The sequence below is a fragment of the Microcaecilia unicolor genome, chromosome 10 (assembly GCF_901765095.1).
Source record: "Microcaecilia unicolor chromosome 10, aMicUni1.1, whole genome shotgun sequence".
Taxonomy (NCBI): Eukaryota; Metazoa; Chordata; class Amphibia; order Gymnophiona; family Siphonopidae; genus Microcaecilia; species Microcaecilia unicolor.
The window spans coordinates 210,295,997-210,313,084 of NC_044040.1; the positions used below are offsets into that span (position 1 = coordinate 210,295,997).

General features: G+C 43.5%; 1 protein-coding gene across 1 annotated transcript in view; it reads left to right on the forward strand.

The window, feature by feature from the left end:
* LOC115478384 (probable cation-transporting ATPase 13A4) overlaps positions 1-17,088 on the forward strand; it is an 87,578-nt gene that overhangs the window by 37,253 nt on the left and 33,237 nt on the right. Inside the window, exons 15-19 of the mRNA XM_030215682.1 lie at positions 1,856-1,945; positions 3,697-3,853; positions 10,370-10,487; positions 13,599-13,723; positions 14,059-14,222. Of these exons, the coding sequence (XP_030071542.1) occupies positions 1,856-1,945; positions 3,697-3,853; positions 10,370-10,487; positions 13,599-13,723; positions 14,059-14,222 (654 nt within the window). The remainder of the gene's footprint in view (positions 1-1,855; positions 1,946-3,696; positions 3,854-10,369; positions 10,488-13,598; positions 13,724-14,058; positions 14,223-17,088) is intronic.

Below are 17,088 nucleotides of genomic sequence, written 5' to 3' on the forward strand. Positions count from 1 at the left end.
GGTTTTTGAAGGTTCGCTGTTTCCTCCACAAATGTAACAGGTAGGGGGGGATGGGGCTGGGTCTGCCTGTCTGAAGTGCACTGCAGTACCCACTAAAACTGCTCCAGGGACCTGCACACTGCTGTGATGGAGCTGAGTGTGACATCTGTTGCTGGCATAGAGGCTGGCACAAAATATTTTGAAAGATGTTTTTTTGAGGGTGGGAGGGGGTTGGTGACCACTGGGGGAGTAAGGGGAGGTGATCCCCAATTCTCTCCGGTGGTCATCTGGCCATTTCAGGCACCTTTTTGCGCCTTAGTCGTAAGAAAAACAGGTCCGGTTGAAAACGTCCAAGTGCTCATCAGAGAAGTCCTTGTTTTTTTCGATTATGGGTCAAGGACGTCCAAGTGTTAGGCATGCCCAAGTCCTGCTTTGCTACGCCTCCGACATGCCTCCTCGAACTTTGGCTGTCCTTGCGACGAAGTGCAGTTGAAGACGTCCTAAATCGAGCTTCGATTATGCCGATTTGGACGTCCCTGGGAGAAGGACGTCTATCTTCCAAATTATGTCGAAAGCTGGACGTCCTTCTGTTTCAAAAATGAGCCCGTTGGTCTCATAAATGATTGAAAATAATGGCTTGGCTTCACCTTTCTGAAAAATATTTCCTAAAATAATAACTAAACAAAAAAAAACAGCACCACGGGCCTTTAAAAATGGAACACAGTTCTTTAATGAATGAGCCTTGACAAAAAGACCCGACACGGGCCGTGTTTCGGTGACTAGCACCTGCGTCAGGGGTCACAGTGATGACGTGGAAAACTTGGGGAATAACTCGAGTATATTCCTCTACAATATATTATTCCTTACCCCACGTCTCATATAGTAAAAGCTACAAAGCAACAAGGCGCTTTCACTTTCTGTATCCAAACGGATGAAAAGCCTTGTTGCTTTGTAGCTTATACTATATGAGACGTGGGGTAAGGAATAATATATTGTAGAGGAATATATTCGAGTTATTCCCCAAGTTTTCCACGTCATCACTGTGACCCCTGACTCAGGTGCTAGTCACCGAAACACGGCCCGTGTCGGGTCTTTTTGTCAAGGCTCATTCATTAAAGAACTGTGTTCCATTTTTAAAGGCCTGTGGTGCTGTTTTTTTTGTTTGGACTTTAGTTTGTACTTTGTTCCCTAAAATAATAACTGTCATGCATTATATAACTTAATTTTGTTATACATTTTAATGTGTGTACCTGTATATAATATGTACAGTATTTAATATCAATCTGGCTTAGTCAAAGGGCCCTAAGTCTCAGGTGGTAAGTTATGCATCCTGATAATTGTTTTGTAAATCATCGAGGGGTTCTCAATCAGTGGCGGTATACCGGAAATAAAAATCAAATACATGTGGGAGGTTTGCTATTCCAAAGCAGTTACGTATTTTGACAGAAGGTGCCGCCGCGTAACTGCTTTGCTTTAAGTTTGCCAAGCCACTGAACGCTTTTAAACTTTTGTCCATGTAAGTTGCTAAATAGCCAAACTTACGTATTTTTAAGTTGGGGTGGGATCTGGGGTGGTTCAGGGCTCAGCTAAAAAGTATACGGAGAGCTGCAAAATTCTGTCACTCGCTAAGCATTTTTAAGAATTTAAGTCAGAATGCAGAAAAAGCAGGAATAAATTTAAATGGATACGTTTTCCGTTCACGTTTACGCTGGTGTTTTCAGAACTTACATTGAAGCTCATTACTCTAATGAAAATGTGTTAACTAATCTGTGTAAAGTTATGCGTTCACCACTGAGCTGAATAGTGACTTTTTGACATGTATTTTAATAATACACTTTTCCAGAAGTTCATTTGTACATATTTTCATTGTCTACAGGAAATAGATATTTCTGGTGCTCTGACAACCAATCAGGAGCAGGTTTCAGAAGGAAGCCTGATCATCAAACCGGGACCTAAAGCCAGCAACGTAGGTAACAGTGGAACTGTCCTCCATGTACGTATATGATTCACACAGCATTCAGCAATTAATTACTTTTCCTGGACCACCTCTAACTGTAGCTGCTTGTCAGAATCTCTCTGCCTTTCCAGTAATGGTCAGTAATGGCAGTGGCAAATCTACTGGTGGGCCTGGGTGGACACAAGCAGAAGCGGAGCCAGGTTGACGGCGCGGGGGGAGCGAGAACGGCGCGAGAGCGGACTTCCACTGGCATTGGTGCACATTTTCAATGCAACACATTGAGAAACAAATAGGCGCCGGAGCTCGCAGAACTCCGTTTGGGGGAGCGGCCGCTCCCCTGGCACCCCCCCCCCCCTGGCTATGCCACTGGACACAAGCCTACCTATTCTTGACTGAGGTCCACTCAGCAACGGTGCCTCACTTTCCCTCTCCCTCTCCTCCACCTGTAGGCTAGCAACTCCCCCTCTCTCTGTACTACTACTACTATAAATCATTTCTATAGGGCTACCAGTCGTTACGCAGAGCTTCACAATTGAACATGTAGAAAAGACAGTCCCTGCTCGAAAGAGCTTACAATCTAAATCAGGACAGACAGACAGGACAAAGAAGGGATAAGGGCAGGACAGACAGATAGGACACATAGGAATGATTCTAAATGGAATGTTGCTACTATTGGAGATTCTGTTGCTACTATTTGAGATTCTGGAATGTTGCTACTGTTTGAGATTCTACATGGAATCTTAATGTTGCTATTCCACTAGCAGCATTCCATGTAGAAGCCTGCCCTTGCAGATCAGCAACGCGGCCGCGCAGGCTTCTGTTTCTGTGAGTCTGACGTCCTGCACGTACACAGAAACAGAAGCCTGCGCGGCCGCGTTGCTGATCTGCAAGGGCAGACTTCTACTACTTCAAATCATTTCTATAGCGCTACCAGTCGTACGCAGCACTTCACAACTGAACATGAAGAAAAGACAGTCCCTGCTCAAAAGAGCTTACAATCTAAATCAGGACACATAAAGGATAAGGGTAGGACAGACAGAGGACACATAGGGAAAGGGACTATTGAAGAGAGGAAGACAAGATAAAGGTTACGAGTAGGTGACAAGTTAGGAATTAAAAAGCAGCATCAAACAGGTAGGCCTTTAGCCCGGATTTGAAGGCGGCCAGGGATGGAGCTTGACGTAATGGCTCAGGAAGTCTATTCCAGGCATAAGGTGCAGCGAGATAAAAGGAACAGAGTCTGGAGTTAGCGATGGAGGAGAAGGGTACAATTAGGAGAGATTTTCCTAGTGAACGGAGTTCCTGGGAAGGAGTGTAGGGAGTGATGACGGTGGAGAGGTAGTGAGGGGCTGCAGAGTGAATGCACTTATAGGTCAATAAGAGGAGCTTGAACTGTATAAGGAAACGGATAGGGAGCCAGTGAAGTGACTTCAGAAGAGGGCTGATATGGGCATAGCGACTTTGGTGAAATATTAATCGTGCGGCAGAATTTTGAACAGATTGAAGGTGTCGCCAGCAGCAACAGCGATTCATAGTTGCTGCCTGCTGCAGCCCCACAGGCTTCCCTCCAGTGAGGAAACATAACGTGATCCATGGGCTGTGTGTGGAGTGGGGGAGGGGGAAGACGCAGACATGTTGTGACCAAGGCAGAGGGTGTAAAAGAAATAGAGAGAGAGAGATGTTGAATGTTTTGCCCCCCATATTCACGGAGGCAGGGTATACTGGGATGCTGTTGTTAGCATGTCTGTTCCTTTTCTCAGGTTACCGTAGAGGGAATCTCCATCCTGCATCAGTTCCCCTTCTCCTCCAGTATGCAGAGGATGTCTGTTATTGCCGAGCTGATGGGAGAAGATGAGGTTGTTGTTTTTATGAAGGGAGCACCGGAGAAAGTGGTCAGCTTTTGCAAGCCAGAGACAGGTAAGTGAATGAAGATGTTCTTGTGCAGGGGCGTAGCCACGGGCGGGCCTGGATGGGCCCTGGCCCAGCCACTTTTGCTTCAGGCCTGCCAACCCTAACTAGCCCCAACCCAACCAGTGGCGTAGCTCTCCCAAGCGAGGCTCCAATCTTTTCCTGCCTCTTATGCCCGCTCTCCCCCGTTCGCGTGGTCTGCTCACTTTTACTGTCCTGAACCACCGTTCTCCCTCCAGCACTGGCGATTCCCATAGTCAGCCTTCTGCCAGCGTGCGTCGTCAGGGCCTCTTCTTGTCCCGTCTACTCTGCAACTTCCTGTTTTCCGCAAAGGTGGGACGCGCCTGAGGAGAGGCCCCGACGGCGCACGCTGGCAGAAGGCTGACTATGGGAATCGCCAGTGCTGGAGGGAGAAAGGCGCTTCAGGGCAGTAAAAATGACCAGAACTGACCATGTGCAGGGGGCTGTCGGCATCTGGAAGAACACTGCCAAATGCCCTAGGTTTGAAACAGTTCAGTGTGGGGGAGGGGGGGGTGAAGGAGGGTAGTGGGTGGAGAGGAAATGCGAGGCCCGTGCCCACCCAGTCCACCTCCAGGTCCATCTAAAAATTGAACTCTGGTTACGCTACTGCTCTTATGACAGGTAGAGTTAACTCTGGATCACATTCAATAAATGGTGTCCGTGTCTAGGCAATGGAAAAAAATGTCGCTTAGCGCTGTTCTATAAGGGTTGTGTAGGGTTGAGCGTCCTTTATAGAATAGCAGATAACGCTGATTCCTGCACCTAAATTTGGGCACCAGGACCATATGCCCACTGAAACCAGGTGTAATTCTTGGCATTCGATTTGGATGCACATCTGTAGTATTCTATAACACTGCTCGCAAATTTACGGAACACCCTTGACCCACCCATGCCCATGCCCACTTTTGGGTTGTGCACTGTTGGATTTGGGTACCCAGTGTTATAGAATAACAGGTAAAATAGGCCATACTGGGTCAGACCAGTGGTCTATCTAGCCCAGAGTCCTGCTTCCAACAATGGCCAATCCAGGTCACAAGTACCTGGCAGAAACCCAAATAGTAGCAACATCCCATGCTACCAATCCCAGGGCAAGCAGAGGCTTTCCCCCATGTCTATCTCAAAAGCAGACTATGGACGTTTCCTCCAGGAACTTGTGCAAACCTTTTATAAACCTGGATACGCTAACCGCTGTTACCACATCCTCTTGCAATGAGTTCCAGAGCTTAACTATTCTTTGAGTGAAAAAATATTTACAAAAGAACTGGAGAATGACCTGTAGGACTTCTTGGAGTTTAATGATACCCCAGAGATAGCCCTGTTAACTTTATGGGAAACATTGAAAGTGGTAATGAGAGGGAAGTCTATTTTATTACAAGCCTATACTTGTAAAACAAAACTTGAGCAAGAGCTGAAGCTCCGTCACAAAATAGCTACTTTAGAAACCCAAAATGAATTCCTCCCAGCGAGAGGATCTTCATCAACTCAGGCAGTGATGACAGGATTTGGAATTAGCTGACATTTGCATTCAATTACAGTATGCTAAGCAGGCACATTTTGAATTTGGCAATAATAATAGTCACCTCCTGGCCTGGAAGCTTAAAAAAGCAGTAACTCCGGAATTATATTTCTCAGATTATATCTCAGGGAGGCACATAATCTCAGAGTGGCACTCCTCAATATGATGCACCTGATTTACAAACAGAATTTGTTAGATTCTATTCTGACCTATACAGCCTGGAATCCACTCACCTGGCCTTCCAGATACACCAGATACAGCATTTTCTGGATCTCATGAAGCTACCCTCTGTTCACGCTTTCCAAAAATACTAGGACTAGGGGGCATGCGATGAAACTACAGTGTAGGAAATTTAAAACAAATCGGAGAAAATGTTTCTTCACCCAACGCATAATTAAACTCTGGAATTCATTGCCGGAGAACGTGGTGAAAGCGGTTAGCTTGGCAGAGTTTAAAAAGGGGTTAGACGGTTTCCTAAAGGACAAGTCCATAAACCGCTACTAAATGGACTTGGGAAAAATCCACAATTCCAGGAATAACATGTATAGAATGTTTGGACGTTTGGGAAGCTTGCCAGGTGCCCTTGGCCTGGATGCTGGTGTTTTCCCAGTGTGGCATTACTTATGCACTTATGTACTTATCATGCATCTCATACAGACCCATTTTGTTATTGATTATAAGATTTTCACTAAGATACTAGCTGCCAGGCTTCAACAATATCTGCCTGCTTTGATACATACTGATCAAGCAGGCTTTATAATAGGTCATCACACGTTCAATAACATACGAAGAGCATTACATATCATTGAGCAGGCAAAGTGGTCAGACGCCCCTATCCCTAATACTCTCAACAGACACTGAGAAGGCGTTCAACCGTGTCTCATGGTCACCTATGTTTGCTGTGTTGGAAAGGTTGGGAATCCAGGGTTATTAACTTTCCTAGATTCGATCATTATATGAGCACCCGTGGACATGCCTTAACATAACTACTACTAATCATTTCTATAGCACCACTAGACGTATCCAGTGCAGTACACATCATATGCAGGTACTTTCTGTCTCCCTAGAGGGCTCACAATCTAAGCTTTTTGTACCTGGGGCAATGGAGGGTTAAGTGACTGGCCCAAGGTCACAAGGAGCTGGAGTGGGAACTGAACTCAGGTTGCCAGGATCAGGCTACTCCTCCAATCCAAGCTAAATATATACTGAACCTTTTGAATTATATAGAGGCCTACAACAAGACTGTGCATCGTCATTGCCGAGCCTTATTCACTGAGGTCTTTTTTTCTCCATCATCAAAAGAGTTCTAGAGGTGATCCGGGAAATTATAGACTGGTGAGTCTGACGTGAATGCTGGGCAAAATGGTAGAGACTATTATAAAGAACAAAATTACAGAGTATATACATAAGCATGGATTAGTGAGACAAAGCCAACACAGATTTAGTGAAGGGAAATCTTGCCTCGCCAATATATTATGTTTCTTTGAAGGGGTGAACAAACATTTGGATAAACGCGAGCCAGTCGATATTGTATATCTGGATTTTTCAAAATGCATTTGGCAAAGAACCTCATGAAAAGCTCCTGCGAAAATCAGAGTCATGGGATAGGAGGCAGTATCCTATTGTGGATTAAGAACTGGTTAAATGATAGAAAACAGAGAGAACTACTACTACTACTTATCATTTCTATAGCGCTACTAGACGTACGCAGCACTGTACACTTGAACATGAAGAGACAGTCCCTGCTCGACAAAGCTTACAATCTAATTAGGAGAGACAAACAGGACAAATAAGGGATAAGGACAAAGAGTAGCAAGATTCTGGAATCTCAAGGAGTAGCAAGATTCTAGAATCCCAAAGAATAGCAAGATTCCGTACAGAATCTCAAACACTAGCGAAGATTCCGGAATCCTACAGACTACTACTACTTATCATTTCTAAAGCGCTACTAGACGTACGCAGCACTGTACACTTGAACATGAAGAGACAGTCCCTGCTAACAGAGCTTACAATCAGGACAAACAAGAGATAAGGGAATATTAAAGTGAGGATGATAAAATAAGGGCTCTGAACAAGTGAATAAGGGTTAGGAGTTAAAAGCAGCATCAAAAAGGTGGGCTTTTAGCTTAGGGTTAAATGGTCAGTATTCTCAATGGAGAAGGGTAGATAGTGGGGTTCCGCAGGTGTCTGTGCTGTGACCGTGGCTTTTTAACATATTTATAAAATGATCTAGAGAAGGGATGACTACTAAGGTAATTAAATTTTGCTGATGACACAAAGTTATTCAAAGTTGATTGTGAAAGTTATTCAAGAGGATTGTGAAAAATTGCAAGAGGACCTTACGAGACTGAAAGACTGGGCATCCAAATGGCAGATGAAATTTAATGTGAGCAAGTGCAAAGTGATGCATGATGGAAAGAGGAACCCAAACTATAGCTACATGATGCAAGGTTCCACATTAGGAGTCACCGGCCAGGAAAAGGATCTAAGTGTCATTGTTGATGATATGGTAAAACCTCTGCTCAGTGTGCAGCTAAGAAAGCAAATAGAATGTTAGGTATTATTAGGAAAGGAAAGGAATGGAAAGCAAAAATGAGAATGTTATAATGCCTTTGTATCATTCCATGGTGTGACCAAACCTCGAATACTGTGTGCAAGTCTGGTCACCTAATCTCAAAAAAGATATAGTGGATAGGACAACTTCCATATGAGGTCTATAAAATGATGAGTGGAATGGAATGGCTGGATGTGAATAATTTGTTTACTCTTTCCAAAAATACTAGGACTAGGGGGCACGCAATGAAACTGATAAGTAGTACATTTAAAACAAATCAGAGAAAATATTTCTTCCCTCAACCTGTAATTAAACCACATTGCCAGAGAATGTGGTAAAAGCAGTTAGCTTAGCGGGGTTTAAAAAAGGTTTGGACAACTTCCTAAAAGAAAAGTCCTTAAGCCATTGTTAAGATGGGGAAAATCCGTTGCTTATTTCTAGGATAAGCAACATAAAATCTATTTTACTATTTTGGGATCTTGCCAGGTACTTGTGACCTGGATTGGCCACTGTTGGAAAAAGGATACTGGGCTTGATAGACCTTCAGTCTGTCCCAGTATGGCAACACTTATGTTCTTAATACTTGATTGTTAGTGCTCAATTATAACCATTAATTGACTCCTTACCAAATTTAGTTACTCATGCATCTCAGGATCACACCCAAATTTTGGCAAGCAAAATTGGGTGCCCTTTATAGATTCCGAGAGTTTGTGTATTGGTCTCTAGTGAAGGAGCCAGCTGGGTGCAGTGTTTCAGGGGTGAGTAGCACAAATTTCTGTGGTGTCTATCAACACTTCAAAACTCTGAGGAAAAAGTTCTCACTCTTGTCTTTAATGGCTTCTTTTTACATGTAAAGATTTCAATAATGCACCAAATTGCTCCTTTGATTTTGCCTACATGTTATGGGGTCCTTTGGTGTAAGTATCAGTCGTACATTCATGAGTAACATCATTCATGATGCCCGATATTCTTCAATTCAAAAGGACTGCTTGAATGCGCAACTGTTTTTCTGCTCAGCGTTTACCGATATTCACAGATTGGTGCAGGTTTGAGCATTTACATACTGTTGACATTTTTCTCTATGACTTTTTAGCTTATCCTGTGTCCTCAAAGATTTAGAAGCATCAAGAACGGTGTTGTTTGAAATACTTTAGACTCCTGATGCAGGCCATTCTGCCAAAACACGGTCCGTGTCGAGTCTGATGAAAATCATTATTACAGTTATTTCTGCACCATTGATGCTCTTCTTGTTTGGGGCCATCTCCATCTCTGATAAATGAGAATTGGGACATCGAGGTCAGGACAATCCCAAGTTAAAATAGTATTTGAGAACAGGATCTGCATTTATAAATGGAGGAATGGATACATAAGTAATGCCACACTGGGAAAAGCCAAGGGTCCATCGAGCCCAGCATCCTGTCCACGACAGCGGCCAATCCAGGCCAAGGGCACCTGGCGAGCTTCCCAAACGTACAAACATTCTATACATGTTATTCCTGGAATTGTGGATTCCCAAGTCCATGTAGTAGTGGTTTATGGACTTGTTCTTTAGGAAACCGTCTAACCCCTTTTTAAACCCTGCCAAGCTAACCGCCTTCACCACGTTCTCCGGCAACGAATGCCAGAGTTTAATTATGCGTTGGGTGAAGAAAGTTTTTCTCCGATTTGCTTTAAATTTACTACACTGTAGTTTCATCGCATGCCCCCTAGTCCTAGTATTTTTGGATGTTCATGCACTGGCTACATGTGCTAGGAACAACCATTTTACAAAAATAAATGTCGAAAATATCAACAGGGAAAAACAAGAATATAAACATCTCTGTGGCTGCACATGAATGTTTATGTTATGAAATGGCAATATGAATTTTTATGCGTTGTAACATAAATGGTTAGATCAGCCATTTTTGAAACATAAATGTTTAATTCTCCTGAAAATGTCAGAGCATGGTATCCCTAGCCAGTTTCATTTGGGGGGGGGGGGGGGGGAGTAGGGGGGACAGCAACCAATAGAACACTTTTCTGAAACATAGACGTCCCAGGTAACAGGTCTAAATTCCAATGTTTATCTTTTGGGGGAATAAATATTTATTTGGGTCACTCCTAGTACTGCCCAAAACATGCCCTGACCACACCCCCTTCTCCAGTTTTAGATGTTTATATCACAGCTTTATAAAATCATGATTTAGATGTTTATATAATATGAACATCTAAATACCAGTTTATAGATGTCAAAAACCCTTCTAAAATAAGCGCCATTGCATTCTATTTTATTATGATTGATGTATATTCTATGGTTGTTGTAATTTTGTTCTTTTATTGATTTATGATGTTTGGTTTATTTGAATTGTATGATATAGTCTATAAAATCCTAATTTTAAACTAAATGAAATAATCCTATGGCAAGTCTGATTTCAGTACATTTTACCTCTGACAGTTCCAAATAATTTTGCGAAGGAACTGGAACACTACACATTGCAAGGTTTTCGAGTCATTGCACTGGCATTTAAGAATCTGAATATAAGGCGACAAGATAATATGGATGATATCGTGAGGTAAGAAAGACCTGACTAAACTTCTTAAAAATGTATATGGACCATCTATAGTAGTGTAGGGGGTTGACATTCAAAAAGGTTTAACTGGGCAGGAGACGTCTGGCTGCTAATATTCAGCAGTACTTAACTGGGTGGTACAACTGAATGTCTCCACTAACCATCCATCCCCTAATCAGCTAGGGGGAGGAGCTTGGGCGGAGCCAGCACTTAGCCAGTTAGCGGTGAAGTTCAGTCCGTTAACCGTCTAAGCAAGCATATAAAGTTAGGTCAGAAAAATGGCTGTGCTAAATAACATAAGAATAACCTACTGGGTCAGACCAATGGTCCATCTAGCTCAGTATCCTGTTTCCAACAGTAGCCAGGTCATAAGTACCTGGCAGAAACCCAAATAGTCTAAAAGATATATAAGAGGAAAGGATAGCCCACAACAAATAACCAGCAAGTGCACAAAACATGGCTAAATATATTGAAAAAGTAAACTATGCAATGGAATCTATACACTATTTTTATGGCAAAGAGGCATCATACAATAACATAGTAACATAGTAGATGACGGCAGAAAAAAGACCTGCACAGTCCATCCAGTGTGCCCAACAAAATAAACTCATATGTTCTACTTTTTGTGTATACCTTACCTTGATTTGTATCTGTCATTTTCATGGCACAGACCGTATAAGTCTGCCCAGCACTATCCCTGCCTCCCAACCACCGGCTCTGGCACAGACCGTATAAGTCTGCCCAGCACTATCCCGCCTCCCAGCCACCAGCCTCCCACCACTGGCTCTGCCACCCAATCTCAACTAAGCTTCTGAAGATCCATTCCCTTAGCCGAGATTGGGTGGCAAGAGCCGGTAGTGGGAGGCAGGGATAGTGCTGGGCAGACTTATACAGTCTGTGCCAGAGCCGGTGGTGGGAGGCGGGGCTGGTGGTTGGGGGCGGGGATAGTGCTGGGCAGACTTATACGGTCTCAAAATTACCCCAGAAGCAGGTTGTTCAAACTGAAATGCCATCTTGCTGTCTGTGAGCGTCGGGAGTAGGAACATTTTTTTATAGCGTTGTGACTCTGATGATTCAGTGAAGTATCTGGGACGCTTGGCCTTTCGGTTGTTTTTATGTCTAATGTTGAATGTTTAAATAATAAAATATCAGGCTTTTAAGCAGATGATTAACACAATTCAGAATGCTCCGGATCTGAAATAGCTGTGTGAGCTGTAAGAGATCCAATAGTTTGGCTCAGTATTGTACGATGCCTCTTTGCCATAAAAAGAATGTATAGATTCCATTGCATAATTTACTTGTTCAAGATATTTAGCCACATTTTGTGCATTCCTATATTTTGCTGAGAAACCCAAATAGTAGCAACATTCCATACAAAATCCCAAAGAATAGCAAGATTACGGAATCCCAAAGATTTACAACATTCCATACAGAACCCTAAAAAGAGTAGTAAGATTCCGGAATCCCAAAGAGTAACAAGATTCCATACAGAATCCCAAAGAGTACTATGGCCATGCCCCCCTTTTCAACTATGCACATCACGTTATAGAATTTACGCCCATCACGTTACAGTTCTGTTTGTAAATTCTAATACTAATTAGTGTCAATAATTGCCTGTTAAGTGGCAATAAGTCACATTATATAGAATCCGGGGGGGGGGGGGGGGGGGGGGGGGAGGTATCTGGTTAAATCTCCTTGAATATCAACTCCTGTGTGTTCTCACAGCCTCTTCCAAGCTGTTCACAGGCTCAGATACATTTTCTTGGACCAATATTAAAAAAAAAAAAAACATCAAAGCCTAGAAAAAGTCAAGTTTCCCCCAGGATTTCTTTAGCTCCCAGCACTCTGCAGTTACTCTTTTGATGCATCCTAAGTTGCAGATTTCATTTCACTGTCTTTCATATTTCTTAGAAAGTTTCTTCCCTTCAGACAAATTTCAGTGCTCAATAATAAAAGTGATATTCATTGAAATAATTGGATTTGAGATTTGCTTGGGTTTCTGCCTCAGCTGGAACCTACATAACTTAAGTCCAATTTATATTTTAAAGCAGTGGTTCTCAATGTTGTCCTCGGAATACACTAGACCCAGGGGCTGACTGATAGTGGTCGGGGCCCTTGGGCAGTAAGGGTCATTGGTGCCCCCACCCCTGCCACTGCACTGGTGAGAGGCTGCAGGCCTAATCCACATAGGTGCCATTTCATTGAAAATCTTTATGGGGGCGTGGCTGTTCCCTTTGAATCCCCTCTAGCTATGCCTCTGATCAGTTGTGTTTTCAGAAATAACAACAATAAGAACATGTATTTGATAAATTTGCAAGCAGTGGAGGAAGTGAATACAAATTTATTTCACGAATATTCATTGTATGTATGTTGAAAGCCCAACTGAATGGGAATCCTCAGGACAGGTGTGGTAACCGCTGCTCCAATATAGGCTGAGCTACTGCTCTAAAGGGATATAAACCTTAATTTTCTGACTCAGGGGTGTAGTTACTAATTTGGGCTACCATTAATATGTGTTATTTTATTGTTTATTTATGTATTTGTAACATTTGTATCCCACATTTTCCCACCCATTAGCAGGTTCAATGTGGCTAACATAATACCGTAAAGGCAATCGCCAGGTCCGGTAGATGTTAAACAAATACAGTATAAAATAAGGGTCAGGTAAGGTAAGGGTATACAAGTACAATAAGGGTCAAGGAAATAACGAATGTATAATGTCCAATACGATGTAAGGTTTTGATGCATTGCAGAGTTGAGGCATTTAAGTTGGGTCAGTAGGGTAGACCTTGCAAAACAGGTAGGTCTTTAATGATCGCCTGAACTTTAGATGGTCTTGGATTGTTTTCACACTCTTTGGTAGTGCATTCCACATTTGTGTACCTACATAGGAGAAATTGGATGCATAGGTTGATTTGTACTACTAGTAACTAGGTCTCATTATGTAAAATAACACACGTTAGTGGTGAAATAACATGTTAACAGTAACACGTTTGTAACTTCAACCCTCGGTGTCAGAACTTGTGCTCTTGCGCCTAGTGCTGTCCATGTACTATTACTTGGGCAATAATCATCTCTTCTCATAGTTACAGCAATGTGCATCTCTGTTTTAAGGGAAGAAGTGGAATGTGACCTGGAATTCCTTGGTCTGTTGATAATGGAGAATCGGCTGAAGGAGGAGACGGTACCAGTGCTACAGGAACTCAGCAACGCCAAGCTGAGAACTGTGATGATTACAGGTATCTCAAACAATTATACAAGTCGCCCAAAAGCGGCCTACCCATCAGGATCAAAAAATGACTTCCCCAATGCCAGATGTTTTATGAGGGCAATGAAAGCTGTTAGAGTCCAGGCCTTAAAATAGGACGTCCCCCTAGCCAGCCAAAGAGCTCCTTAGAGTCCTCACAGTTCGACTACCGGAAAAGAATTCACAAGCCACGACATGGTCCTTTGGCAGCTGATGGTAGAAATTGCTGCTGTAGGTCCAAGATATGATTTCTTTTGCTACTGTTCTAAGTTGAAATCTTAACTACTGAAAAAAAAACCCAAATACCTCATTTATTTTGTTTTGCAGGTGACAATCTGCAGACCGCTGTCACCGTTGCCAGGAATTCTGGGATCATTCCAAAGAGCGGTAAAGTAATTCTGGTTGAAGCACTTGAACCAGAAGAATCCACCAGAGCATCCATTACCTGGCAACCAATGGAAGATCCTAATCAGAACGGAATTAACAGTAGTGTGAGCATTACCAGGGGGACCTGAAATACTAGTGTTATAAATCCTCAGTGGCATTCGAGTAATTCACCTATTATCCAATCAACTTGGCATCTGGGATAGTTCAGATGATGAGACAAGCTGGATATCTGGTCTTATAATAATAGATTAATAATAAATAAGCATTTACTAAGGGGGTCAGAAAGGGGGAAAAGTCATTGAGGGACACAAGGCCATGGTGCAGAGCTGGTGCAAGGAAAGTGGGTGCCCTAGGCAAACCTTCAGCCTTAAACCCCCTCAATTAACGTTCAGGCACCTAGCCTGCAGTTCCTCAGCCCCAAGATTTTAATAATTAAACTCAACACTTGTGATTATCACACAAACACCCTATACAAATGCAGATTGAAGTAGATTTTTTTTGTTACATTTGTACCCTGCGCTTTCCCACTCATGGCAGGCTCAATGCGGCTTACATGGGGCAGTGGAGGGTTAAGTGACTTGCCCAGAGTCACAAGGAGCTGCCTGTGCCTGAAGTGGGAATTGAACTCAGTTCCTCAGGACCAAAGTCCCCCACCCTAACCACTAGGCCATTCCTCCACAGTTGCGACTATTTGAGATTCTACATAGAATGTTGGCCCTTGCAGATCACCAATGTGGCCGCGCAGGCTTCTGCTTCTGTGAATCTGACGTCCTGCACGTACGTGCAGGACGTCAGACTCACAGAAACAGAAGCCTGCGCAGCCTTCTACATGGAATGTTGCTAGTGGAATAGCAACATTCCATGTAGAATCTCCAATAGTATCTATTTTATTTTTGTTACATTTGTACCCTGCGCTTTCCCACTCATGGCAGGCTCAATGCGGCTTACATGGGGCAGTGGAGGGTTAAGTGACTTGCCCAGAGTCACAAGGAGCTGCCTGTGCCTGAAGTGGGAATTGAACTCAGTTCCTCAGGACCAAAGTCCCCCACCCTAACCACTAGGCCATTCCTCCACAGTTGCGACTATTTGAGATTCTACATAGAATGTTGGCCCTTGCAGATCACCAATGTGGCCGCGCAGGCTTCTGCTTCTGTGAATCTGACGTCCTGCACGTACGTGCAGGACGTCAGACTCACAGAAACAGAAGCCTGCGCAGCCTTCTACATGGAATGTTGCTAGTGGAATAGCAACATTCCATGTAGAATCTCCAATAGTATCTATTTTATTTTTGTTACATTTGTACTCCGCGCTTTCCCACTCATGGCAGGCTCAATGCGGCTTACATGGGGCAATGGAGGGTTAAGTGACTTGCCCAGAGTCACAAGGAGCTGCCTGTGCCTGAAGTGGGAACCGAACTCAGTTCCTCAGGACCAAAGTCCCCCACCCTAACCACTAGGCCACTCCTCCACTCTGATTCTGAGTCTGATGGTTCTGACAGGACTTCTTATTCTTCATTGACTGCAGCTGCTTATTGCTGTCCCCTAGAAGCTGCTGCCCTAGGTGACTGCCTAGTCTGTTCTAATGATTGAGCCAGCCCTGTGGTGGTGGTCAAAGCTTGCTTGCAGGCAAGGGAATGCTCACAAATCCGGTCGTATTCTGGATTTCCGCATACAATTTAATTACTTAACAAACCAAGAGCCGATAATTGTCACCTAACAAGTAATTATTGATACTAATTGGCATTAAATAGAATTTACGCACACAACTTGCTAGGCATATTCTGTACAGTAGTGTGCGTGCTGCCAAAAAGGGGGTGTGGCCATGGGCATCCAATAGGCAGACCGTGGACGTTCCAAAAATCTACACACACTGTTATGGAATACACCTGCTCTGCGCCTAACTTAGGCACCAGTATTTACACCAATTTTTACTTGGCATAAATAGACGTGCCTAGAGTTAGGCGCAGGCATAGCCGCTAGGCGTAGTCTATAAACCGACTAGGCATACTCTATAAACCGTGCCTAAATCTAGGCACGGTTTATAGAATACGCCTAGGTGGAAATATTTTCGGTGCCGATTTTTCAAGCGCCATATATAGAATCTAGTCCAGAGTGTGTATGTGACAGAGAGGCTGAAGATTGGTTACCAAGATTCAAATATGGCAGCTGATGCTAGTTGGTTGACTGAACTTATCCAGCCTCAGGCCATCATCCACTGAAACAATAACTGGACCAGTCAGATCACTGGTGATGGGCCTTCACCTCTTTCCACTGAGAAAATTGTCTATTTCATTGTACTGTGTTTCCTATCTTTGAACCAGGTCTCAATCTACAGTAGGCCATTGCCTTAGTTCTATCTCGAGATATTTCATTTTGTTCAGGAGTCTCAGATGCTTTCTGAAAATTCGGCTGTAGCTCTGGTAGTGTTTGCCGTGAGAATGATTGCTCTGTCCTATCTGATTTTGGCGTTCCTTTCTGATTTTTGTTTTGATTTTAGAATTGTAAAGCGCCTAGACCAGGGGTAGGCAACTCCGGTCCTCGAGAGCCGCAGGCAGGTCAGGTATTCAGGATATCCACAATTAATATGCAGGAGATAGATTTACATACCAAGGAGGCAGTGCTTGCAAATCTATCTCCTGCATATTCATTGTGGATATCCTGAAAACCTGACCTGCCTGCGGCTCTCGAGGACCGGAGTTGCCTACCCCTGGCCTAGACCCATCTTTCGGAATTTTGGTGGGTTACCAAGTTCCTAATAAACATAAACATTGCACTTAGTGCAAATTCTATGATGGCATCTTGGCACTGAGATTCCATTATAAAATACTAGCCATGTCAATGGCAGGCATAAATTGGCATTCCTAGATGCGCCAAGTGACATATAACTGGGAAACATGCCCAAGGCCTGCCCATGCTCTACCTACCCCCCTTGCTCGTAGGCAGCATGAGGCCAATATTCAGACCAGGGGAG